The sequence below is a fragment of the Trachymyrmex cornetzi genome, unplaced genomic scaffold, assembly GCF_001594075.2.
Source record: "Trachymyrmex cornetzi isolate Tcor2-1 unplaced genomic scaffold, Tcor1.1 scaffold16, whole genome shotgun sequence".
Taxonomy (NCBI): Eukaryota; Metazoa; Arthropoda; class Insecta; order Hymenoptera; family Formicidae; genus Trachymyrmex; species Trachymyrmex cornetzi.
The window spans coordinates 2193384-2221283 of NW_017296201.1; the positions used below are offsets into that span (position 1 = coordinate 2193384).

The following is a 27900-nucleotide window of genomic DNA, read 5'->3' on the forward strand; positions in this document are numbered from 1 at the left end:
CGGACGGCGTCGCTCGGCGGGAGGATGTCCGTAAGCTCCCTCAGGGTGGACCTGTCTCGCCCTCGGATCGGCTCCGCGCGTCACCGTGCGTTTCTCGCGGTTCGTAAAATCGTAGCTCCGCGATCGTAGTTCTGCGACGGCCGTGAATCTCATTGACAAACATTCGTCGTGGTTACCGCGCGCGTCGTCGTCGTCGTCGTCGTCATCATTCGATTCGTCGTCAGCCGATCCTTCGTTTCGCGTCTCGCTCGAAGACTTGGCGGAGAAGCCAGTCGCCTCCCTCCCCTCCCCAGGAAATGGCAATGTCGCGCGATCGATAACCCGGGGCGCCCGATCTCGGGGAGACCCAGTTGACGCGATCAGTTGGCGCACCGTCGCTCCGCACGGAATTAAATCGACTCTCTACCCGTGTATTCTCCCTCGATTCGCGCGAGGATCCCGTCTGCGATCCGCTCCGAGAAAGAGAGCGAGCTAACGGTATCTACTATGCCGACGGTATCCGCGAATTGAGACCGTCCGTCGTGTCGCGCTGACGAATCGCGAATCGCGACGTCGCGCGCCGGGCCGGGGCGGCGATGACGAATTCGCTCGCGGAGCCTCTCGGAGCTCTCGGTCGAACGCCGGATACGGCAGGTACGCGTGGCCGAAGGAAATAGGCCCTGCGAGGAAATAGCCGCGACGCGCGCGAGAATCGAGAGATTCGCGCGTGTGCAGTTGTGCACCAGTGTGTCCGTTCCGTGTGTATATGTGGCTGTGACGAGGGAGCGACGCGCCTGGTGTGCGTAAGCGGTTTCTCCGCGAGACATCCTTCCTGCGAATGGACTCTTTCTCACGCCGTTCCGTCGCGCACGTATGTGCGCGCGGACGGACGAAGCGAAACGCGTGCGTGGTGCGTGCGTGTATTCGCGTTGCCCCTGCGCAGCGGCGGCGGCCATTTTGAATCGATGAGTGCTCGCCGCGGCGGCGATTATCAACATTGCCGCGTCGTAACGCCAAAATTGGACGGTTCTCCGTGTCGCGCCGTGTCGCCGTTCCTCGACGACGCCGCGCCTATCCACGACTCTCCACGTCGTTCGAGAAGCTTCGCCGGGTCTCCGTGTCCGCGCGACGACACGCCGTCACTCTGTCACCGTCGTCGTTGTCGTCGTCGTCGTGGTCGACGTTGTATTTAGAAATGGTACTGTCCAGCCGGGCTTTCTACTTTCGAGAGGAAACGCCGACGAGCGCGGCAGCGACACCGAATGGGCCCCGACCGTCCTCGAAAAATCTATACTTTTGAGAAGCTGGACCCCCTCGTCGCTCGACGTTGCCAGAAGAAAAAGTGTGTGGAGGACGAGGAGGTGGTGAGCGATAAGAGGAGGAAGAGGAGGAGGAGGAGGAGGAGGCGAGAAACTGCACGCGGTCGAATCCACCCGTTGGCGACGCGTCGATCGTTCAAATTTGACATGTGACCGCCAGAGCAGTGTCGCGTTTACGTAAGTTGTCTCCCGAACGGACGCTTCGCAAAAGAATCGCTGATTCTGAGTGTGCGGTGTAAGGATTTTCCTTTCTCGCACTCACCTTCGGCTTCAACGACGAGGAAGGAAAACAAAATCGCCGAACGCCGTTCCGCCAGCTCGCCGTACGCGATCGATGACGTCGCGCGACGGACAGCTGTGTCGCCGCGCCAGTTGACAGTTCGCTCGACTCGGGGCTAACCTCAAATTCGCGCGAGGTTGCCCGTCGTACGACGCGTCCTCGACGTCGGGCGCATCTATCGACGAGGAGTGTCGTCCGGCCTCCCGGACGGAAAAAGCGATACGAGACTCCGCGAGGAATCTCGCGCAGTTGGATTCTCCAGGAGGATCAATCGCCGCGAGGAAGATCGCCACCGGGGCCATCTTTCTCCGTCGGGTGCGCGCGCGGGTGCGGAATCGAGTGCGAGGATCTCGCGGAAACTCCGCACCGCGTTGCACCGAGGAATCGTGCGCGCGTGTTTAATCCCGGAGTAGCTCCGGAGTAGCTCATCTTTGATCGAAGTTCCTTTCTGGATCTCGATTGTTTCCCGATCAAGGACCTCTCTCTCTCTCTGTCTCTCTCTCTCTGTCTCTCTTTCTCTTGCCTTTTTCTCTAGTCTGAATACTTCTTAGAAAATCATGACTCTTTCCAACTGAATCCAAAATTGACGGTTTGTTCTTATTTCGGTCAACACTTGGATTAACTGGTCCTTTTCTAAGTCGCGGTTGTCTCTCGATTGATCCAAGAAGGTACAAGGAGAAGGAAAGCGCTGAATAAATTCGATTAAACTATTAGAAAACTTAGCGATCTGCGTAAACATTAGTAAAACCAATCCTTGGATTCGACCTCGACGTCGTCGTCTAAGCGTGCTTTGCGCTCGTCTAACCGCGAGAATATAGCGTCTTCAATGCGGTACGGATCGTTGATCGGTACGCAAACAGTCCTTTCGCGGCTTCGTGACCCTTGAAGGATAAAGAGAAAAGAGGAGAGAGATGACGAGGGAGCCATGAGCACGGCGGACACCGCGCTGTCAATCTCGATCAAGATGGCCCCAGGGCCGGAACATCGTCAGGAACCGGTAGCTCCTGACAAAATCGCTGAAAGCGACCGTGCCGCCGACGCCGCCGTCGCTGCCGTCGCTGCCACCGCTGCTGCCGATGTAGTTATCGATATAGAGAACGTCAACGCCGTATCGACGTCCGGTAGCAGCAACAGCAACAATAATAACGACGACGACAATAATAACGTCGTCGTTGCCGCCGTCGCCGTCATCGCTGCAGAGCAAAGTTCGAACATCGAGATTGCTCCAGCTAATTTTGCCGCTGGCGCCGCCGATTCGATCAGCCAAAGCTCACCGCCGAACAGCGGCGCCGACAGCAAACAGGTGAGCATCGCAGCGGCGACCGCGTCGAGGAAACGTCGACCCTTCCTCCTTTCTTCGATCCTTAACAGGCTTTCTACAATAAGCCATAAGAAATTGATCAATCAGAAGTCGGTTATTCTTCTCACATTCGATTATGATTGTTCAATTTCTTATGACTTAAGCTTCAAACTTCAAACTTGGGTAATGACTTATTGTAGAAAGTCTTTAAGGAGCACAGACCTTTGCGTAACGCATAATGCATAAAGCGTAAGGAAATCAACCAATAAAAGTCTTTTATTTCATGGAAAGGAAAAAAAATGAAGGACTTTGATTCGTTCGTTTTCTAAGAGGATTTTTATAATATGCCATTATATATAGGCTTTCTACAATAAGACATTAAAGAAGCTTCAAGTCTTAAGTCGTAAGAAATTGACCAATCACAGCCCACAAATGTGAAAAGAATAATCGACTATGATTGGTCAATTTCTTACAGTTTAACTCTTAAAGCTTGAATAATAGCTTATTGTAGAAAACCCGTTAGTAATCAATCAAAAGTCAGAAGCTGGAAATTGACCAATCACAATTGAATATGAGAAGAATACTCGACTATGATTGGTCAATTTCTAACTTCTGACTTCTGATTTATTACTAATAGCTTATTGTAGAAAGCCTCTTATGCGTTCTGCGTTATGCAAGATAATGACAAATGCAACAAGCACATAGGATGAACTTTAAAATTGTGGTATTGAAGGTCTGAGATATATCACCTTTCACCATTTGCACCAGCATAATGATATGAAGATGGAAACATTAAAAGAGAAAATTTTTATTATGAAGAAAATAGGAAAATTTTTCATGTTTTTCGTGTTTTCACTCTAGAGTTATATGATTGCCAGCTTCGGAGTCAATCACGTCACAAAACAATTTTTTCCCTAACGTGGAACTGTAAAAAACGAAAATTTTTATGAATGTATGTATATAGATATACATATGAAAAATTTTCACTTTTCACGTTTCCGCTTGAGAGACGAAAGTTACACGATTAACTATGATCTCACTAGAAAGGCATTTACGTTGTTTCGGAATAAAATTCGTCATGAGAAAACAATGTATTGATTATACTCGATCATTCGCTGCTCCAATTTCTCTTTTTCTTCTCATTTTTAAATATGAAAGAATTGAATGTGATCTATATATATATGAGTTCTGATGAAACTATTAGGCATTTGATTTGTGAAGTTCTGATGGTGATATTGGATTACAATTTTCTCTCTGGAAAACGATCTATTTCCTTTTGTGTTCATCGATGTTAATAATTATTTACTTATACCTATTTGATCAATTGGATTTTGTTGCTAGCATATTCTTTTCGTTCTTCTAAAATAGAATACCGGGAAAGAGAATACTAATATCGTAATACGATAGGAACGAATTTATTTTAAAATAATACGCAAAGATATCTCACACGCTATATTTATCTCCTCTTATTTTAACGTGCGTCCTTTCCGAAATCCGCAAAATTCCGACGGAAGGTTAGAGGTCATCTATGTTTTCTGATTTTGTTAAGGTTAATGCACAATTGAATTAAGGTTAAAGCGCAGGAAACAAGAATAGAAAATAACAGATATAGGTATACTTTAATCAAAATCAGAAATCGTGTATACTATGCTTTTTATTATGCGTTAGGCTTAAAACTTATCGCACGAAAAATGACATAATTTGCATAAACATAAAATAAAAACCGAAAAGATCTTTATATATAACGTATATCAGCAAATCAACCAATCAGTCTTCTATTTCATGTAAAGGAAGGAAATAAAAAAAAAAATATATATATATATATCGATTGATTCATTTTTATGCATTATGCAATATATAAATTATGCAAAACTCTGTGTTCCTGCCTTAAAGCCGTTGGATTAATGAGCATCTCATGTGAATCAATATGATGCTTTTATGCTGGATGCTCATTGGTCGATCGACTTTGTGCTATGCTCATGAAATCTTTAAATTTGAAGTGAAATCTCACTCCAAAAGAGTGAAAATACTGCCACTATTGAAAAAGAGTGAAAATATTTGCACTCTTTTGAAATGAGAGCCACTCCAAAAGAAATCGCTGCACTCCTTTTTTGGAGCGAATCTCATTACAAAAGTGTGAAATCTTACTTCAAAAACTCTTTACTCTTTTTCAATGGCAGTAAGTTTAACTCTTTTGAAGTGAAATTTTATTCCAAGAAATTTAGAGAACAGCTTATGTCATTTTATGTATTAGAAGTTTTCTGCAAGCGGGATAATTTGAAAATGTTGAAATAGTTGTATAAAAAATTGAGGTCACCGTAGTGTATTCAATTAAACATGCAAAATGTACCCTATTAATGCGATAGAATATATTTTATATGTTAACATTTCTGATAATCCAAATTATCCCGCTTTATCCGAAGCCATTAGTGATAAATCAAAAGCTAGAAATTGTCAAGTCATAGTCGAGTATTCTTCTCATATTCGACTGTGATTGGTCAATTTCTAGCTTCTGACTTCTGATTTATTACTGATGGATCATTGAAAAAGCCTCTAATAGATTAAAAAAGAAATAAATAACCTTATAACAGATTTCAACCTATTAGAAACGGTGTAGATTGTAGATAGATACATCATAATACACGGTTTCTGATAGATTTCAATTATTTTCTATTCTTGTTGCTTTTCGATTGAGCATTTTAACTGTAGAGAAACTCAATAAAAACACACACCTCCTTTATTGCGATTTAAGGACACAATTCTGAAAGTTAGTTACGCTCCTGAAATGGCCGTGTCGGCCCTCAATAGAGCGAGGACACATCCGCGCAAATACGTTCTCAATACCCCTTTTCGGTGTTTGATTAGCTCGCGCAATTCCTTTCAGGCAATTAGGCAACTCAATCGCAAGCTCAAGCACCGCTTCGATTCTTGATTTACGTGTATTGCGTAATAAGAATTGGGGATCGGAGCGATTGTGCTGAATTTATACGAAATCGATATAATGACCGGGCAATGGATTGTGGCCGAATTATACTAGGATAGCAACGAAGAAATTAATATTACCGTTTTGTAAATAGTACATCAATATGCAATTAGCATATATCGAGTGTAAATATTTATTTCCGTTAAATGTTAGCTCTCTGCGTTTTATTTATGACTAATAAAATGTCGGAAAGAAGCTTTGTCATGTTCTCCGCGAGATCACTCATCTTTTTGATGAGTAATTATAACCTCGTTATATGTACTTTGTTTCTATTACCATCTCTTACTTTTATTTTTTTATCGTTTGCTGTTCATCTTTTTGCTTATCATTTCATTAAAAAATAGATAAGGGTCAAGTCGCTCGATCATTACGCGATGCGGCAATTAAATCATTTTTCATTTTCCTAAAATTACGTAATTATGATTTGATAACTTCACGCTTTTTTTGTAGAAGATCCTGATTTTGGATCACTCCGATCAATGAATGAAGCTTTAATTGAATAACGCTGTAAATTGCTTTAACCTTTACAGGATGGAAAATCCCTTTAGTGCCACTATAGTGGCGCTAAAATAGTGTCATATTTTGAAAAGCAAGGGGTATAATAAATTATAATAAATCTTACCCAGGAAAAGTTGTAAGAATTTAGAAAATAGATGCTCGTCCTTTAAAGATTAATTGATCAATACGTGATTTGTGCACTAATTTTTGCGTTATACTGACGTTCTTTATTTTTTTTCTCAATTTGATCATCCTTGACATTTTTAAATTATATGCGTAACAAGGGACATTTGGATTCTCGTGACCTACTAAAGTTTTTTGTGTATTGTTTGTTAATTTTAGAAGATTAAAATTTTCAACTATATATATATATATATGAGGTCTATTTTTGTTCTTACATTAAACTCTTACACTAAAAATTTCTTTCTCGCTTTCTCATCAAATATCAAATATATACCTATTTAACTTTAAGTTTCAAAAGTTCAGCTACAGAAAACAGACATAAAAATTATAATACTTTAATTACTTAGCACAAATATGGTATTATAATTAGCTTACATGAATAAAACAAACTGTATGAACAAAAAGATTGCGCGAAATATGAAATTATTTAAAATAATTATATACTATTTAAAAATTAGGAAAATGTCCCAGCATCATCATACGGTCCACTTACTAATTAAATCGAGCTACACTTGTCACCTTTGATTGAAAGGTCTGCTCTCGCCTCTTGACTTGCTTCTTTAATTAGCTTCATGTAAATGCTCCCGTAATACAATGCTCGTTATTATCAACCAATAGTGGGCGTTATCGCGGGACGCTCGTAAACCAATTACCATTATCTCGTGGAAGGTGAACGCGTGCAACTCGCCACATCATTGGGCTCTAAGCCTTAGATTATCCCGATTTGCTGTATTGAGTTTGAACTTTTTCAGTTGTCCCGTGTAAACGTGCCTTGTCGGGCAGATCACGTGTACGCGAAAAAGCGTAATTGACGGACGTCAAGTGCAAAAAAAAAACGACATGGCTTAATATAATATCGGCCGCGAACGCATACGTTCTTGAGACGTGACGATTAGACCTGGAACTTTATATACGGCGCGACCTCCGAGGCCGCGCAGCGACGTTCTCAAGATCGGCGTTGCGATTGGAGATGCCGTAATTTCTACAAGTTTTTCAAAAGTTTTTTTCGAGTCCTACGGAGTATTAAAAAACCAATTTATGTATCTGTGTATATTTGACGTAAGGCACGGAAAAAATGATACACTAATAGCTGACAGCAATTAAAAATAATGCTGTAATTTGTGCGAGTTTTTCAAAAGTTTTTTTCGTTTTCTGCGGAGTATTTAAAAAAAAAAACCAATGTTTGTATCTGTGATACAAACATTGGTTTTGACGTAAAGTATATAGAAAAAAATGCTATATTAACAGCAGTCTAATTAAAAATAATCTTGTTAATTTAATTCTGACATCAAAATCTGTAACACAGTTATTGACGTTGGATTTGTGGACTCATTTAATTTATGTTGACTAAAAGGTACTAATTTCGAGAAATCAAAATCATATTAAAAAATGTATGTGTATATGAATATTAAATACATTTTAATAAGAATTATCTAAACTTTTGGATGTAACATAAGGAATATAATTGTCTAACAGACCCATCGTCAGCTCCAGAGAATTAATAACAGTGTTATTAAACAATATCATTGTTAAAACAGAAGCATGATGTCATATTCGTTTTATTGATACTATTATTGAATTAATACGATTATTTCTACCTAATGTTATTAATACATCACTTTTTCCGTGCATGTTTTCCCGTATTTACATGGTAATCGAAGGAAAGAAACGTACTTTGAATTTGTCGAAATATTCCATTCGATTTCAACTCTTAATCTCTGGATTAATGCTCGTTTTCACCAATGTAGATTAAATTCAATTTCGATTCAATTTACTCTTCATCTTTTTCTAATTTTTATCCTATCAATATAAGATTAATTTTAATCTCGCTCGGTTTAACTTACTGTCTATCTTTTTCTAATTCTCTAGAATTATAAAAATATTATATAAAGAATAAATTGAAACGAGATTAACGTTAATCCTACATTTGTGGAATCGGACTTTAAAACTAAAAAAAGAAAGAGTTAATTGAACCAAGTTTCAAATTAAACTATTACTAGTGGAAACAAGCATAAGATATCCGCCTGAATTTGGCTGAAATTATTTTTCCTTGTAATCATTTTTAGCAAAAGAAATGTAGACCAAGTGCACTTAGATGTTGTAAAACAAAAAGCTACAACAACGTGACTCATCTGTGCAAACGGTAAAGATTTGTTTAAAAAAAAAAAACATGGACGCAATGGAGCAAGCTACATCATGCCGGAAGAAATGACACGACAAAAACTTGGCTTTTCATTATTTTGGATTCCACGCCGAACAGCATTGGCGAAGTTTAATCCGACATGATTCATCGACGATAAACTCTAGAACGGCCGCAGAGGCTACATACGCAAACGGTGTTGCATCGGTTATGCTATTATATTTTTCAAATGACATTCTGCAAATAGACTACGAAGTATAAAGCAACATGCGTTCGCCACACGTACAGAGTACATTTCTGACGTTGTTAACTTCCGCGTTTTCACAAATGTAGATTAATTTTAATCTTGGTTCAATTTATTATTCACCTTTTTCTAGTCTTAAAGAAAGAAGAAAGTTCTTTCTAGTTCTAAAGAAAGAAGAAAGTTGTTTTCAAGACTGGTATTCATAGTCGCTTCTTATTTCAAGATCGTTTCAAGTAATGTCTTAGATGCTAATACGGTGCTCTGTGGTTGATATTCATAGTCGATTCTCATATTTGAAACTATCTTAACTATCTTACAATACAATCTAAACCAATCAAAGGGCTGTATTAGCATCTTAAGACATTACTTAAGACGGTTTTAAAATAAAAATGAACCATTTGGATGATATTCATAGTCCGTTCTTATTTTAAGATAATTTTAAATAATTTCTTAAGATACTAGTATGATTCTCTGATTGGTTCATGACATCTTAAGACGATCTTAAATATAAATTCCAACTATAAATACCGTCTCTAAAGAAAAAGAGAAATAGTAAATTAAATCGATATTAAGAGGTTTGTTCGCATTGCTTGAAATCCCAAAAAATTTTTGCGCTTACAAGAAGATAAATATGTATTTGAGCATTTAAGAAAGAAAAAGCGAAGATGTTAAGTGTAAGGAGTGCAAGCAACATGAACAGACCTAATTAATTTAACATCTAAAAAATTAAAAAAAAATGAATAGTAAGTTGAACTAAAATTAAAGTTAATCTACATTGATAGAAACAGGCGTGGTGTTTTTTATAACAGAACTAGTTTACAACACCTTTTCTACTTAAAGTTGAATAAGCAATTAGGCAGGGTAACTCTGTATTTAGCCACGCGAGTATTTACCCTGTAAAAAGTCAGAAAAATAGAAATAGTGGGTGGGGGTAGTATGCATGTAACCTTTTTGTTATATACTTTTATGTTATATTAATATTGTGTTATTATATCCTACTGTTAATATTAATAAGATTACTATCAGTTGAATTGATTTGTCAATGTAGTGAACAACGCAATCACACATCATAATCCACATAAAATAATTATTGTAGAAATTGCTTAATGATTATTTGATGATACATAAGTGTAAAGATAATAAAGAATGAGTATAGCAAAATACAAGTGCTTAACTCTTATATTCTTTGTTCAGCTTGATGTCTTGTATGTTCCACCTATTTGGAGGATACAAGACATTTTTAGCGGATGGGATTTATGCCCAAAGCATACAAAGTGCACAGATTGGATCCAGTGCACTAAATGCAATAAATGCATGAAATACGTATCTCATGTCATAACACTGTAATATGTGTATGTAAAAAAATTGTAATTGTTATCTACTACTTCATATACATACTTTCATTCTTATTCCTTAATAAAACTTTCCAAACACATTTTATAAGTTATTGTGTTATTTTACGTCTTATTTGTAAGCATTATTTGTAAAATTACGTTTTATTTATAAGCATTATTTGTAAATTTTTTATTAGCCGAACATCCCACTCCCCCCTATAAATAAATCTTTATTAACCGTATATCCCACTTCTATGGCATGTATAACAAAAGTGCAAGGGTTTTGAAGTCTTTTTTTTTTTAATACGAAAAATAAATTTCTAATTTCTAATATTTTTTTATAGTAGTAGACAGTACAAAGTTTTTGGTTGTGTAATTCATTTACATTAAACATGATAATAATAAACTTAATAAATTAAATTTTTGTTAAGTGCGGCGTATAATGGAGTTACCCTATATGTTTGAAATTTGCTAATTCGAAAACGAGACGGAAAGTTCAGTGCAGAAATAAAAATATCAAATCTATCGTTGAAAAACGTTCGAGAGTCTGGATCCTTTTAGCTAAACTTCTTAGAGTCGATTCAGTAATATTCAGTATTTTGAAACGAGATGAAAAATGACAAAAATGAGCATTATTAGATATTGACCAATGAAATTATAAATATTTAATAAATTCAATCACTACATAGACATATTGCTCGATGCTGTTCATCTTTTCTCTTTTTCATATTTTTAACTAAAAAGAACAGATGACGAGTCTCGCTCTCTGGATATCTTGGAGAGAGAACAACGCTGAGCGTTGAACCGCGATTCGCGTTATAAACGTAACTTATCCGAACGATCAGAGACTGCCGGAAGAAAGAGATATTCTAATAATCTGTCCCACACGTCGTCGCGGAGTTCAACAAAGGCGAGAGAACTCGCGCCGCGCGCGTCCCACATATATTTAGGATCGCGAGTGCAAGCCATCCGATTCTCAATCCCGGATAACCACCGCGTACACGTATGTATTGTATGTATACGCACGATTCTCCAAACAGAGGACTACCCGAGTACGCAAGCGTGATTGTCACGAGCAAGAACGTGCCATCCCGTTCCGTGACAAATCACATTTTGTTACCGCATGAAAACGATTCTTACACGGGGAACGTGACGATCAACGAAAGATTTTGTTTTTTTATTCGCCTTTTTTTACAAGACTCGTGATATCGAGTTCATCTCTCAAAATCCTATTGTATTTTGAAATGCGGTGAAAATTACAAAAGTGAGCAAATTCGTTATAATATTTATAATTTTATTGGGTCTGTTTTTATTCCCGCACTATAAATTGTACTAAAACTTTCTTCTTCGCTTTTTCCAAATATTAAACGTGTATCTACAGTGAGAGCAAAAAGTATTTGTACAAGGAAATTTTTTATAAAAAGTCTTATTTGTAAAAAATAAACATTAATTAGCAATTTTATAGAATGAATATATTCTGTTCTAACATACATGCTTTGCATGTATTTCTGATTTCAGAAGGTAAATTTCCGATTGTACGAATACTTTTTAACCGTGGTCTCTATAACCGGGTACCCATTTCGTACTTTTGAAACTGAGCTATACACGTCCAAACTTGTTTCTATGCACAAGAGAAGGGATGGGGAGGCCATAACAACCCTATCCTACATTCACATAGAAAAATTCCTGCGTGGGTATCCGGATACCCCAGTTATTGAAATTATTGGTTAGTACATAGAGACAAGTGGTCTGTTTTCTGTTCCTGCACTAGACTATTCTAGACCTCTCTTTCTCACTTTAAACAAACATCAAACGTATATCTATCTCACTTTAAGTTCCAAAAGTGTACACTAGTTCAGCCACAAAAAACAGATCTGAGGGTAAGGGCCTGAGCACAATAGAGGAATAGGAATTAGATATTAAGATTTCAACCTATCAGAAACTGATTACATCGGAATACACGGTTTCCGATAAGTTGAAATCTTAATATCTAATTCTTGTTCCTCTATTGTGCGCAGGCCCTACGGGTCTCCGCAGAATAAAAGGAACAGAGAACAGAGAACAGAGAATAAGAATTTCAACCTATCAGAAATCATGTATTGTGAAATACATGATTGGTTGAAATCCTTATTCTCTGTTCTCTGTTCCCTGTTGCTCTTATTGTGCGGAGTCCCTTAAGTATTCAAATAATAGAATTTTTAATTTTCGCTTATTTTTCAGATGATATATTTTCTAGAATTAATACACATCTTTTTGATATATATAATTTTAAGAAACATACAGTCTGTTTTATTCTTTATGAATAAATTGTTAATTACTCAGCAAGAAATGAGATGGTCAATTAAACGTCGAATCGACATCGAATTAGGCCCTACGCACAATGGAAGAAATATTAGGAACAGGAATAGATATTAAGATTTTAACCTATCAGATACCAGTTACACTAAGGCACTATAAACGTGAGTATTCCCATATCCGCTATTTTTACTCCTGTTCCTACTGAGTTGAGAAGATTATCGTCGTTACGGTTGTTATAGCTTCTAAGCTATTGAAAACAAGCTAATTCCTTGTAGCAATGAAAGGAGCTACAAAATTTCAAGCAGCAAATACAAATCATAACCCGTCACAAAATAGGAGTAAAAATGGTGGATGCGAATACCTACGTTTCTAGTGCTCTAGTTACACCGGTATACACGGTTTCTGATAGGTTGAAATCTTAATATCTATTCCTGTTCCTAATATTTCTTCCATTGTACGTAGGGCCTTAGTGTTGAAATCATCATATCGATATCGATTCGACATCAATTCAATGACTCATTTCTCGATGGATAATATTTAATTTTAAAAAATTAAGTTATTTAAAAAAAATATTTTCTCTGTACGAATACTTTTTGCATTCACTGTATTCCACTTTAAGTTCTAAAAGTGTATATCATTTCTGCTACAGAAAAGAGATCTCTTCACTTTAATAGAAAAAGCAGCTTTGTGACTGTTGTAAAATTTTGCAATATGATTGGTTTTGCCTTTGGTTCCTTACTGGATCTAAATATGTGAATTAAAGAGAATCTTGCATCACACAATTGCAAAGCTGTTTTTTCTGCTGAATCAGGGTTGCCACAGACTTGGAAAACTGGGAAAAGTCAGAGAAATTGAAATTGGTCATGGAAAATCTAGAAAAGGGAATTTTAAAATTTATTTTCTGTTGCAACCCTGCAATCATTACCTGCAGAATCTGCTCAGTTTTGTCATTTTCATCTCGTTTTGAGATTTTTCACACATATTGTGGAATTATTTGGAATGGATTCCGATCGAAATTATTCAATTATTCCTTAGATTTCTATTGTGTTTTCTAGGGAAAACGAAATAATTCGATCAGAATCCATTTCGACTTGTTTTATAATAGATGCCCAGATCTATTTTTTATTCATGCATTAGAACTTTCTTTCTCGTTTTCACCATATACCAAAAATATATCTATTTCACTTTAAAGCCTGCGGCACAAGATGTATGTTTTCCTGCTAGATTACTTGTGTTTTGGTAGATTATTAAAAATTCTACAGGTCTGTTCGCGTTACTTAAAATCCTCACAACTTTTTGCACTTAAGAGATAAATATACGTTGAAAAGAAAGAAATTGAAGATGCTGAGTACAAAACGTACAAGTAATCCAAACAGACCTTACGTTTTGTGTGGTGCAATTTCAGTTATAATTTACAAAAACGCAAGCATATTTCAGCAGGAAAACAAGAATTGTGTGTCACAGGCTTAAGTTCTAAAAGTGTATACTAGTTCAGCTACGGAAAACAGATCTACAATCGACCCTCTCGCGTTGAAAATCAAGATGAAACGCGTGCTTTTTTCTGTTTCTTTGTTTCCACTCCGTTTTCACTCACAAAATTGTCGGCAGAAGAAAGGGAGAGAGAGAGAGAGGGGGAGGGAGAGGGAGAGAGAGAAACGAAAAGGAGCGGAACGAGAGCTATTTCTGGGAAGCCGCGTGGCGCCTTCCGGCCTTCGTACGCCCCTGGGCTGGTCGTGCTTTCAGTGTAATGGCGGCGGCCATGCTGGGAAGAGCGCGCCGCGCCCGCTCGTCGCAGTAGCTTTCAAAAACCGGGACTCGTTATATCTACCGACGACGACGACGCCGACAAAGACGACGTCGTTGTTGTTGTTGTCGTTACCGTACCTCCGTGAAAGGCGAGGACGCCGTCCGTGCGCTTAGCCCGGCAGCACCGTCCACGGGCCCCCGGGATGCGCGACGTTCGTTCGCTCGTGTGTTGAAAGAAAAGCGGCAGTGCACTGTGCAACCGTGAAGTCGATTGAGTCGACCGCGAAGTGCGATCTCGAAGCGAGCGAGTGAGGCCCGGCCGTCCGTGTGTCCTCTAAAAATACTAATTCCGTGCCGGCGTTGCACAGTGGATTTTTTCCTCCACTATCTTCCGTCGTAAGTTACTCAGATATCGCTCTGTCTCTGTCTCTCTCTCTCTCTCCTCTCTCTCTCTCTCTCTCTCTCTCTCTCTCTCCCCGTTTCTCGGAGTTCACATCTTAATTAGCTAATCACTGGAGCGTTATCGATCTCACAAATGGCCCACGGATCGGACTCCGCGGTTTCCGCCACGTCCATACGACTGCGATCGCCGATTCGCTACGTAAATCCGTCCGTCGATCGTTCACCGTCCTCGTCGCTCTTACGCTCGCGACACCCCGTATAAGAAATTGGGACTCCGTGACGATTCTCGTCATGTCATTGAACGTTCGCGAGTTCGCCGAACCAACGTTGTATCGTTATCCTGAGATCTCCCCTCACCTCCCTCGTAACAATCGTCGTCCCGTCTCGCCCCACGTCCCGCGAGCGTTCTCGAATTTTTTCATCTACCCACGTTATTCGTTCGTCTCCCTTTTTTTTTACGAACACTTTTTTTTAATCGAATTTCGTCTACGTGAAGAAAAAACGCAATTCGACGTCTCAGAGCTTCCGAGAATGCGTCCGCTTTCTCGCACCCGGTATGTAACCACGTTGGATAAAATCTGGATTTTTTCGTTAACGTGACGATAACGTGGTGGCGCGGTATCTCGACATATTTTACTTTTTATATTGCCGCATACGCAGCTGTGTGTGTCGCATACGAAATCCATTTCGTCTGCTTACATGCAAGCTGATTTGGTTATGTCGGCATATTAATGGGGAGGAGGGGTCTTAAGATGCAAAGTAGACTGAATTACTTGAGATTGAATGTTTACCTAGCGTTTTAGAAACAGTAAACACTATGCATATATGCATGTGTGTGTAAGAAATATATATAGGGTGCAAAACTGAGAATCAGGAAAACGTCGGAAAGTTGAAAACGGTTGGGGAAATTAGGGAAAGATCGGAATTTGCGAGAAAATTAAAATTCTTGGCTTTAAAAGAAGTTCAGTATGCGTATATATCATATCTATGCAGTTTTGGAATACCACTTACTTGACAAGTATTTATGCAAGCAGTGTCAGCAACATTAATAGTAATTTGCATTATGTTAAATTGCTCTCTCAACAAAATATTCGATGTTTTCCAAATTAGAACAAATACAAAGAAATTCAAAATGTTAAAAGTGTTGCACAAAGTTATGAAATTTTGTTTGGAAATTAGGGAAAAGTTCTAGAATTTTAGGATGAGCAATTTGTGATAATATGTGTGTGTGTGTGTGTAAAATATGTATATATATACATATATATATATCTTATGCTTCACAATGTGGTTGTTGTAAGCCTTACACACAGATCCAATAAGAGAAACCTTAAATTCTCTATCTGCCAATACATCTATTACTATTCAACTTGCATACGACTCCTATCTCAAAACTTTTATCATTGTGACGTATATATTTGTTACCAGGGGCTCTATTCTTGAAAAGAAACGTATACGAAAGTAGGGAGTAGTACTAGGGAAATGCTACAGTATACGTTACGTATACTATAGTATTTTCCTAGACTTTCGTATACGTTTCTTTTCAAGAATAGAGCCCCAGAGGTCTGTTTTCTGTGGCTGAACTAGTGTACACTTTTGGAACTTAAAGTGAGAAAAATATACGTTTGATACTTGTTTAAAGCGAGAAAGAGAGTTCTAGAACAGTCTAGTGCAGGAACAGAAAACAGACCAAATATATTTTCTATTAAGAGCATAGATGTTTAATATTATAAGAGAAGATCCTAGGAGAGATCAATTTATTTAATCTTTATTCAAAAGATACTTACAGCTAAGATAAGTTAGGAAAATTGTACAAAAATATAATCAATACAATGCAATCTCTCTGCAATCTTGCATAGATGACATAATTTTTCAGTTTGTTTTTATTTTTAGGAAGAATCGACAACCCTGTCTATGCTAAATGATAAACAGTTACGCGCTTTATTGGATGAAGCTATAACATACAAGTGTCCAAAAGATCGAGAAGGAAAGTCTAAAATTTTTAAAGTATGTACTTTGAAATTACTTTGTGAAAGCTACATATAAAAATGCTATACATTGAGAGTAAGATGTATATAAAGTGATGTATTTTATAGGAACTTTTGTTAGAAGCAGAAGCGGATGAGACTGAGGAAGGCCGTAGAGTGGTATCTAATTCGCGCTGTTTTTCGGGCTCAAATCGTAAAAGACATAAACGGGAGTATTATGCGTCCGAGACAGGTTTGACACATGTCAGATCATTTCAAGAGTTAACACGTTCGGACTTTGACAATATTGCTTATTCATCCAGTCCGTCTAATCCTTTCGGAAAGGATAGGAGTAAGAACAAAAGGCAAAACCCGGGACCCAGTGTCTCTGCTAGACAGAGAGAAGGTGGATCGTTACCGTCAAATGTAAATGCATCGCATAACCTTGCTTCTTTGGCTAATTTAGATCTAATATTTGATAAAAAGGTATTTATTATTGAATATTAATATGAACTTAATGATATTCATAAATATAAATGTTTTACTAGCGGTTAATAAATTATATCTAATATTTATTTAAAAGATATTTTTCATGATTATGAGATTGTAACAGTAAAAATTTACGTATATAAACAACATATTTTCTTATCTGTTTGTAAAGAAGAGCTTCTGTGAGGAACGGCCAGCTTATGACTGGACCAATAAGGAAAAATCCAAGTCTTTAGATAAACCATCATATACTAGTACAAAGAAAGAAGAAAAAGAGAAAGAAAAAAAGGAACTGAAAAGAGACACTGCTAATAGTTTAGGCGAGGCAGAATCCGAAACACGAGAGAAACGAGTTAGCAAAGGAAAATTTGGAACAAATGAGATGCTAGAGTCAGATAATCCACCTCCTGAATATAAATCGGATTACATGGTCATTGACTTGGGCGATGTTGAGGTAAAGTATTATATTTGTGCTGATTGATCTCTCCTCAATCTGTAGCTTCGTAGAGGAGGGATGGTGAGCCTTTCTGCATATTCTGTAGTATGTATCTTTTTATAGTTTTATGCAGATATATGGGATCTATAGTTTAACATCAGTACCAAACGACTTATTTTAATAACAAGGAAGATTTCCTATTTTTATATAAAAAGTGTTTTGGTGAAATATACAACATTTAAGTGATACTACTTTTTATCTATTTTAGGTAGGTGCTATTAGTGAAAGAAATGTGGGATCTACTGCGAGTGGGATTCAGAGGCCTCGCTCATTAGATACTGAAAATGATGAAGGGACTGAATTGAAAATTATTGAACCGCGCAAACCGATCCAACAATATGTCACACGGGCATCTTTCGATATAGTAGGACAGACATCTGTGGACACCACTATAGAGTTTCCTATACGTGATCATAAGCAAGAGAAATCAAAAATGTCTGTTAATGGTACAGAGGTGACTGGGGCATTGTTTCCACACAGCAGTGTAAAATGTGGTATAGGTGGGGCTTCAAATGGTTCCAGTACTAGCCAAAGCAAAATCGTACCCAGTTTATGCTCCGTGATGCCGGCGACTTGGCAACCGCAGAATATAACAATGGGTAAAAATAATGCTTTAATTGTATGTATACATATTACTATGTGTGATATCTGTTGTATTAAACCTTTGAAAGATTTTTCTATGAATATTTAAAAAAATTTGATTGCGTTTTATTCAAGTCTCAAAATTAATAAAATTATTAGTAAAATATATGATTTGTGCACAGAAGGTCCAAGGTATACAACGCAGCACATCACGATGAAAGATCCATCCGTATCGGGAGAAAAGAAATCATTAGATGAAAATGGAAACTCTGTACAGCCCTATAATAATGGTGAACGGAAGAAGCCTAGAAGGAAACATACTCAGGAACACAATGTCAAAGTTTATAATGCCGAAAATGTCGAAGGCCATCGTAATGAGGATATCGACAGTCTAATTAACTTCATTGAGAATAAAGAATCCAAGAGCAAAAAAGGAAAGACTGGTAATCCCGTTAGAGTGAAAACTAGTTCTGGCACAAAACCGAGAACCAGAGAGAAGGATACAAAAAGAGAACAATTGCCTTCCAAGTTAAAGAAGTCTAATTCCTTAGAAGAAATCTCGAAGACAAAATTAGAGGATCTCACGACGGAAAAGAGTCCCAGTTCCAGTGGTGCCAGCAGCGTATCCAGTCAACACGGTATGATTTATTTATTTATGTATATGTATATATAAAGCTTTAAGTAAAGCTTTAAGTATTATATATTTATATATATTTCTTTCTTAATATATTGTCTTTATAACGATAGGAGTAAATATAGCACTGCGACGTCCAAAACAAAGGAGCACCGGAGATGCGACAGTTGATAGTCGAGGCGACAGACGATCCTGGGGGACAGAGGAAGGTCAATCGATATATTGCAACGATACAGGGGAGGATTACATGAGTCGTCGTAATTCCAATAAAAAGATTAATCCGGAACCGGAACATGAGACGGAGTTTCTAGTAGTTACGAAAAAGAAAAAGAGCAAAAAACAAAGAAGAAGCTCCAGTGGCAGTAGGGCACAAAACTTAACAACATCGGGATCATATCTTCAAAATTCCAGAGGATTCTCTAACGACTACAGGACACCTCTTTCTCCTGAACTTCGAAGAAAATCGGCTAGCAGTATGCCTCCGAGGTAATTAAATAATTGCTTATATGTAAACAAATAATTCGACTATTTGTCCAAAATTTAACTCGCGAGTGAAATGCTTCGTCCTTTCCGTCATCTTGATGAGTGAGACAGATAGAAAATAAAAAAGGATAATGCTAGAGTTCTACTCAGTGATTGTTTTCTTTATCCTTTTTTTGTTTTCTGTTTATCTCGCTCAACGAGATAATGGAGAGATGGTAGTGTTTAGCTTGCGAATTAAATTGTGGACAGACCTAGGTTAGACACTTAATTCAAGGATTTTAATGTTTATATACATTGTAATTTCTTGCAGCGACAAGTCGGCGGATAGTAGCGATTTGGATTCAGTCCATTCGTTGCCGGTTACATCGAATACCTCGAAGCACAATTTGTCTAAAGTCGCAACATCGTCGGGTGGGACTCCACAAGCAAGTTACGCGGATATAGCGCGCATGGCTACTATCAACATGCCACATAATCTGACCATGTCCGCTATGCTAAATACGTCATCGTGGCCCAGTGTTCCGCCTAAGACTTTTTCGGAACCGGATAAAGTGCCTCAAGATTATTATCCGAGTTTAGACGAATTGCAGCATCCGGAAAGGAAAGCGAGACAGCAACAGACACAATCAAATCATGCAGCAGCTAGTTTGAGTCTGGCTTTTGAAAAACCACTTTCGCCGACTCTGACGAAAATGAAAAATTCGTCAGATAGAAAGAAAGCCGAAGCTCAGGAAGAGGCCATCAATAAAAACATCCAAGTTTTTAAATATGTGCAAGATATCGAGAAAATGCATGAAAGCCTAACACAAGCAACAGACCAGAAGGAACAGAAGAACGTGACTTCTAGCAATTACAGCTCGAATTCAAACGAGACTATCGCGACAAACGCCGTAACACCAAGATATAATAACAATGGTACAACGATGAATTATAATCCAGTCGATACTGATAACAATCCTAATTGTACCGTCAACAATAAAGATTCTGTTACGCTTCCGAGAGCCAATAATCCTCGCTCTCGTAGGAATTACGTACACAGTAATCAAAATATGCAAACTCAGGGATCGCACGAAGAGCAACACATTAAAAAGCCCGCGTCCTCTTATCACGAGGAGGCAGTTAAGAAATCGCATAATATCGACACCCCGCAGTCCGAAAACAAAGCTAATCCAATAATCGTGCCACATGACTGCGCGGATGCGCAAAAGTTGAAGACTGCAAAACCCATGCAGGACTCGCAGAGCGGCGAGCCTGAATCTAGCAACAAGATGACCGGCGGTGATTCGAGGACAGCGAGGGTCACAAAAGAGTATCAGAATACCGCGATGAAACACGATACGACAAAAGTGGGAGTCTGTCAATCGCAAAACTCGAAGCAAGACAATCAACAACGCGATGAGGCGGAGAACAAGAAAACAAAGTCACACAACACGCAGTCCGATAAAGATCAATCGCAAAGACCATCCGTGGAGACGCAGCAGATAAAGAGTTTGACTCCTAGACCCGCAGTGATCCTTTTGGACGAGACATCCTCTGACATCGCGAAGAACAATAATCTGCCGACGGAGCTCACATTTGGTTTCGAAATAAACGAGCTGTTGCTTTCGGAAGACAACGGCAACGAGGAAACCCCGACGATCGCGGCAAATCCTGTTTTTTCTCCGGCCGTACCGCCGCTCGTCAACAAACCGCCGCCCAACAATTTCGAGAGAAATCCGCCGTTGTTCACCGAGAAACCTGTGAGATACGACAAGTTCTCGAATTATCACATGCAACAACCAAACGCTCACGTGACACCGGTGAACGCTCATCCCGTGCATCCAGTCATGGTACAACCGTTGCCGTATATGGGCTATCCCACAAGATTTGCGCCACCCACATATCTGCCACCACCGCCTCCACCACCACCCGGAATCATGGAGAAATTTCATCCGCCTAAGGAAGATTTCTCGATGCTTTACGTAGCGCCCGAGGAAGAGTTGAATGTGCAGACGTACAATCATGATAAGATCGTGTCGTTTGTTGGCTTAGGTAAGACATCATAGCGTTTCTTTGTCATCTTTAACTGAGGTATTCATTGCTCTATTCTTGCTTATTCTTTGTACTTATTCTACTCTTGTTTCTTTTTTTTGTCAATAGCATGGGATGCTGTCATGAAAGAAATGCCAGTGACAACCGGTCGTATACAGTTCTATAGCGGACAGTGAAGTGAGAAAGTTTTCGCCGTGTCAAAGGAAATAGACAATGACAGTAACTTTTGTACTGGTAAACCACTTCCATTGCAAATAGTTAGTTCGATGAGTCTCGATCACGTTGATACTCGAGACCAAGTACTTGTATGTGTTACGTGCACGGTTGCTCCTCTTAAGACGTAAAGTTCGTTCAGAGGATTGTCTTACTTTGAGTCAAACGCGCAAGATTGATGGAGCCGAGTGGTGCAAAGTGTGCCTCAAGAGATAATAATAGCAATGTACATATATAACCAGTTGACAGGAGAATATAGAAGGATAAAGTATATATTCCAGCAATGTACATTGTACTTGCATAAATTTCCAACGATTGTGACAGTGTCGCAGAACTTCAGTATTGACAATTAGAAACTTTTGGTCGAAAAATATCTCTCTTAAAAGACGGAGAAAGAGAGAAAAAGAGAGATCCTGTTTCTTTGAATAAAGGGAACTTCCAGTGTATAAGTCACGCGTGTATATACGTTAGACATCTCTATAAATTTTGGAAGATCGTCTTGGTTTATATGAGTGTACGATTTTAAGAGAGTGCTTAAAAGATAATGCTACAAAGACTTGTAACAACCAGGTCTACCATAAAGCGAGTTTTAAATGGGAAAAGTCGAACAGCATCAACAGCAGTATCTCCTGGTGCCTTTGGAGCTGCGAATCTTCAGGCGAATCAATGGGGAAGTATCGAAGAAACCTGCACTAATCACATCGAGAAATCTATGAGAAGTACTGTAAAACATCTGTAAGTAGTTTCGAACTGATAATTTCGAACTCGTAAACTGATGGAACGATTTAAGACGGGACGATCTTATAATCTTAAATCGATCATCATGAAAGATCAGCGATGATCGGTGAGTCGAAATATGGAGGTCAAAATACACAGTTAACGTACTTTACTCGATAAATTCAAATTAAGATGTGCGGACTGTAAATCAGAAAAATGTAAATGCGTGGTTGTGTAATATATTGAGATAATGTGGTTGACTTAGAACTCAGAGTGGCTACTTCTTCCAGTCGTGGAGCATTCGATAATTTAAAATAGTAAGGGGAAAAAAGGTCACTAACTGGGTTTCGAAAATGTCAAAGTAAGCTCAAAGTCTGGTCAAATGTCTGTGAAGATAGAATGCTGAATATTCGAAAAACATTAAATTTTTACACAGACTTGCTTATTTAATAAAAAAAAAGTAATTGATAATTATTCATAATGATAATTATAAGAAAATGCTTGTGATCGATAAAAATAGTGTGAATGGCGTGTGCGTAATTCGTGTAGACTGTCGAATGATCATAAAAGTGAGATTGCTGTTCGATTGCGGAGCGAGGCATTGTCCCGGGAAGATAATTCGTGTGTGCTATCTTAATTTGTATCGTTTGCTCATTAAATGTAACTCGACTTTCATCAAAGCTATATACGCGAGATACGTTCCTAAGCTTTCGTCGAATGTATCTTATCAACGAACGACGATCCGTCGATTTTTGAAACGCGCGAAGGTTCTCTTGCATTTTCTTTATTTTCCGAGGCATTAATTTACAGGCGTAAAAAGAAAATGTGATCGTGTTACTATTTCGATGAAACACGCAAGTAAAAGCAATGTATGCTCTGTAGTATAACGTGTGTGTGTATACGGAAGTATATATATACGGGTGGAACTTAATTAAAATTGAAGATAAAAAGAAAAGATATATAAGCTGTATCTTAAATTCGTATGCCTGTAAATGCCTAAAAAAAATTGAGCCTAAGAAAAATAATGCATATAATTGCCGCTTTTAACTACTGTAATTATACAGTTTTTAAATGTAAGTTTATGAGTTCTGTAACCTTAGGAGAGTACACTGTAGATCCACGATATCATACTTCAAATTAAATAATCCCTTTGCGTTTGAACTAACTTTTAGTTACATCTTTCAACTCGTCGTTTCACGACGCTGTCTCCCATCGTCGGGGCACGAAAACACATTCTAATAATCTTAACGATTTAATTATTAACGTTGTTATAGAATCGCGAAAACGTGTCGTTCTAAAATCTTCGTACAGCAGTCTCATACATCTATGTGAAGAATAGAATGAGTGGGATGCGAATCGTGGAAACTTATCGTCTTCATAGGTAATAATGAAACACAAGATAAGTTTCATACGGAAGCATGAAAGTGTGTGTAGTATTATAACGCGAGTTAATTATTAATTAATGAATTAGAATTGGTAAAGTTTGTTATATATCGTTCTTTCTTTGCGAAAATATCAAAATTGTGTAAAAACGAAAAAAAAGATAGCCGTACTCCGTTGATAATTTTCATTTTTGTCCAGTATATAGGAGATAGTTCCAGCTGGAAGTACAGCTTTCGAGATAAGCGAGAAAATCGAGATATTTAATTGTACGACGCAAGCGTTTATCGCGCATATCGGAGAGTAACTCGGAAAAAAGAGGTACGACTGTAGCCGCAGCTAAAATACAGACTTGACAAGGTATCCCGAAGTGTCTCGCTTTCCTTTTTTTTTTTCCTTTTTGAAACAACTTCGCAGGAGACACGCGTTTCCGACATTACGTTAACTGTCTGGACGTCTTTTTAGCTCTATCCCTCCCTTCTTTTTGTCCCAATTATCACGTTTTTACATTACATTCAGTTGCTAATGTCGAACAGTTACATTCCAAAAGTGTAATCGCGAGAACCGCCTTTTCACTTCTTCGACCGAGAGAAATTTTCTTTTTAATCTTTCTTTATTCGTGCTCCTCCCAGATTCTTTCCCTCTCCGTGGTGTATGTTACCTCCAACGGAGAGTACACTGGACTGCACGACTTTTTTTCTTTTTTTATCTCATTTTCTCTTTTTATTTTTATTTTACACACGTATATACATACACACACCATGTACCTCTCGACATGCTGCACATGCTGTGAACAATCTCGCGGTACACCGGTTGTTACTTTGACTGAAAATCGCTCGAGCAGCTGGTCGTTGCCTCTCACGCGAATAATACTCTCTTTTTCCGAGCTACTTCGACTCCACACGCGAAAAAAACTATAATTCAAAAACACACAAAAAAAAAAGAAACAAAGTCAGGTGCTCCATTCGCCTTAAAATGCAACTGAATGCAGTCTCAGCCTGTGCCATGTTGACCGGTTCAAATGGCTAAGTGATAAAGAGTTCGCGAAGACTAGTGCAAATGTACTTGTGGAACAGGACTAAGCGAAGGAAGGAAAGAAGGAGGAAAAAGAAGATTAGGACCATTTAACAGTGTACATAGCGAGTGTGGGGTGGCAGCTACGCCAACCTATGTCGCACATGTAGAGTATATAGAATTACTTAACGGTTCTTTTTTTTTTCTTCATTCGACGTACACACCTACATGAAAACGCGCGGAAATTCGTTGCGGACCGGCCGGGACTGACTTTTGTCTCTTTGATCTGCATCGCGCGAGATCAAGATCAGGCGGTTAACGACGAGTAGAGAGCAACTCGAGAAAAACGACGAGGAAGGAGAGAAGGACGAGCGAACACGAAACAAAGAGAAAAGAAAAAAAAATATAAAAAAGGAAAGAAAAAGCGAAAAACTACATTAAAACTACGAATACCTGTACGTCCCCCTATCCACCACCCCTCCCCTTTACTGTTTTCGTTTATAAGAAGTTTAAGTTTATGAGAAGAAATAAATATGTTTATTTTCTTTCACATCGATCTGTATCATTATTCATTACAGCAAAGTTTGTTTCAGCGCATGTTCTTCGCTCCAAAAGACGTCTCGAGTCTAGCCCAGTTTCGCACAGAGATTCCCTTTAACTTTTAGTACACACGATTAGATCGTTTGTGTCCTGCACATTTCTCTTCTTCGAAAAACTAGCATCAATTGATTATGTTTATTATATTATAATTTTCCAAATACTTTCTAAAGATATCAAAAGTATATAAGAATTACACTTGTGCCTATTTCAATGTAGATTAACTTTAACCTTCGTTTAACTTACTCTCTCTTCAACTTAGGCCCAGTTCCACAACTCATGGTTAACTATTAACCGAAATTCAATTTGTTTGGACAATGAATAAGTTGAACCTCGGTTAAGAGTTAACCGTGAGTTGTGGAACTGGGCCTTACTCTATCTTTTTCTAGTTTTAAGAATTAAAAAAGGATAAAAAGTAAGTTAACTCGAAATTAAAGTTTATCTGCACAGAAGATAGAAATGGATATTTATTAAATTAATGAAAATTAATCCGGACACGAATGATCCATCATGTATAATGAAGAACCGGAAAATCATCGTGTGTACCAAGAGTTAGTCTTCTCCCTTTGTGCTGTTTATCCGGTTCTAGCTATTCAATTGTCGTTAATCGCTCGCGCGATAAAAATGCGAGTCAGCAGCCGATTGTTGCGACTATCTCGAGAAATAGCTACGCACAGCTGGCTGCTTCTCCAGGACGGGACGCAGAGAGAGAAGCAAAAGTACTCCCGACGGAAATCGAGGGAAATCGATCGGACGTACCTCGACGCTGGTCCCGCGCCGCTGTACAATTTGTTACTCGATAACGAAACGATTCTCCTCCCGTATTGTACATACGACGCTGTATGATATAACATTGTATGATTATTACCAACGCTACGGCAGAATTATCCAATTAAGATTACAGTTAATGCCGCTATTATTAGTGAGATAACAAATGAGAGAGCGAGTGAGATTGGGAGATGACTGTGCATGTCGAATTGCGGATCTTGTGCGTGCGTGTGAAAGGCTGTGCTGTCCAGCTGCAAAAAAAAAACCCTTAACGATGCGAATGTGTGTTTGTTGCCAAAGTTCCCCCTTTTCGCGTGCGTGAAGTACGGTGATATCTGATTTGTCGGGTCGTACCGCATCGGCGAGAGCTTCGTCCCGGGGTGGCAAATCAAAAAAGCCGTGTGTTCGTCGCCCCTCCGGGGTGGAAGCGGAGCTGGACTATTTCCCTCTTTTCTCTTCTTGAGACCTTCGCGTCGCGGCTGAAGCTACACGAAGAGAGAAGAAAATCGCTCGTAATCCCGTCTTCATCCACTTTATTTTGGCTACGGCGACGATCCTGCAGCTTTCAACTTCTTCCCCCTTTATTTTCCTACCAGAATCGAGAGGAGTACAGAAATTCTTCTCTTTGTGTGTGGTATCACAGAATTATCCGGAGAGGGGCGACTTTCTTCCGAAGCTTCTTTCGTAAAGAGATTAACGTTCCATTAGGATGTTAATATATTAAGACGTCAAAGCCATCCGGCCCGCGTCGACCCGGACAAGACAGCGTAATACCGCCCGTGCGCTATATTTTTCCGTTGAACGACAGATTGTTAAGGCACTACCGTATGAGAGGGAAAATTGTAATGTCGAGCGAGAGAAAACGGGGGAAAAAATCCGAAGGGATTTTACATTACGAAAGAAACGAAGAGGTATATCACGATTTATTCTCAGGTGATGTACTCAAACACACGTGTATACGTGTGGATTATTATTTTGTTACTAACTTGTCGGATATACGTCAAAGCTATTATGGACCATGAATGTGAAGGGTCGTTTGGAGTCATTGCCATGGATTGTGAAAGAATAATACTGAAGTGTGTATGAATAAGAATGGCAGAGAGAGAGAGAGAGAGAGAGAGAGAGAGAGAGAGAGAGAGAGAGAGAGAGAGAGAGAAAAAGGTGAGAGAGAAATGAGGGAGTGGATAAAAACATTTTTCGCTACTCTGCGAAAGAATTCCGACCCTCCCCGGATGTATTCTGAGAGGAAAGCATGTAGTGTCTGCCATTTGGCCTTTATGCTGTCTTACTTGCGATTTCGTACAAGCTTTGCGTGCAATACTGTGATAAAAGAAAAAAGAATGAGTCGTTCTCTATTTCTCTTCGTCCTTTATCCTTTTTAAAGCGCATGCACGTACAATGTGAGGTCGGCGCACGTATATATATATATATATCTCTATATATATATATATCGGGATATGATCGCCTGTTTTCAACCCGGTCCCTTAAAGCGAATCGCAAACATTCGTTTAATTCGCATATAATTTGTTTCCGATACACGCACTTTCGAATTTTGTCTGTTACGAACTCGACGATTAATTTCATCATGGCCTATCCGGTGATCGCTTCTTGCAGTCTTTATCGTGAAACAATTAGTTTAAGATTACATGAGTTAGTACGTTTCTATCAACGTGTAGATTAATTCGGTGTAATTTACTTTTTTATTTTTTTCTACAGTTCTAAAAATTATAAGAGTAAAGACTACGTTAAATCAAGATAAAAAAAAACAATTGATAGATATGTTATTATAGAAATATATGAAACATTAGAGAGTTAACGTTTATCGC

General features: G+C 38.7%; 1 protein-coding gene across 3 annotated transcripts; it reads left to right on the plus strand.

Annotated features, from left to right (window-relative positions):
- The first annotated feature begins 2188 nt into the window (after positions 1-2188).
- On the plus strand, positions 2189-27182 carry tyf (twenty-four). 3 transcript variants are annotated; one of them, XM_018503759.1, is made up of 9 exons: positions 2189-2881; positions 16597-16710; positions 16800-17156; positions 17332-17613; positions 17864-18254; positions 18423-18875; positions 18985-19357; positions 19665-21385; positions 21494-27182. In XM_018503759.1, exons 1-9 carry the CDS (start codon positions 2504-2506, stop codon positions 21559-21561), a joined length of 4137 nt encoding a protein of 1378 aa, XP_018359261.1. In that variant the 5' UTR covers positions 2189-2503; the 3' UTR covers positions 21562-27182. The 3 variants fall into 3 exon arrangements, with proteins under 3 accessions (XP_018359261.1, XP_018359262.1, XP_018359260.1); XM_018503760.1 differs by having other exon boundaries at positions 17335-17613; positions 18420-18875; XM_018503758.1 differs by having other exon boundaries at positions 2190-2881; positions 18420-18875.
- Positions 27183-27900: the final 718 nt, after the last annotated feature.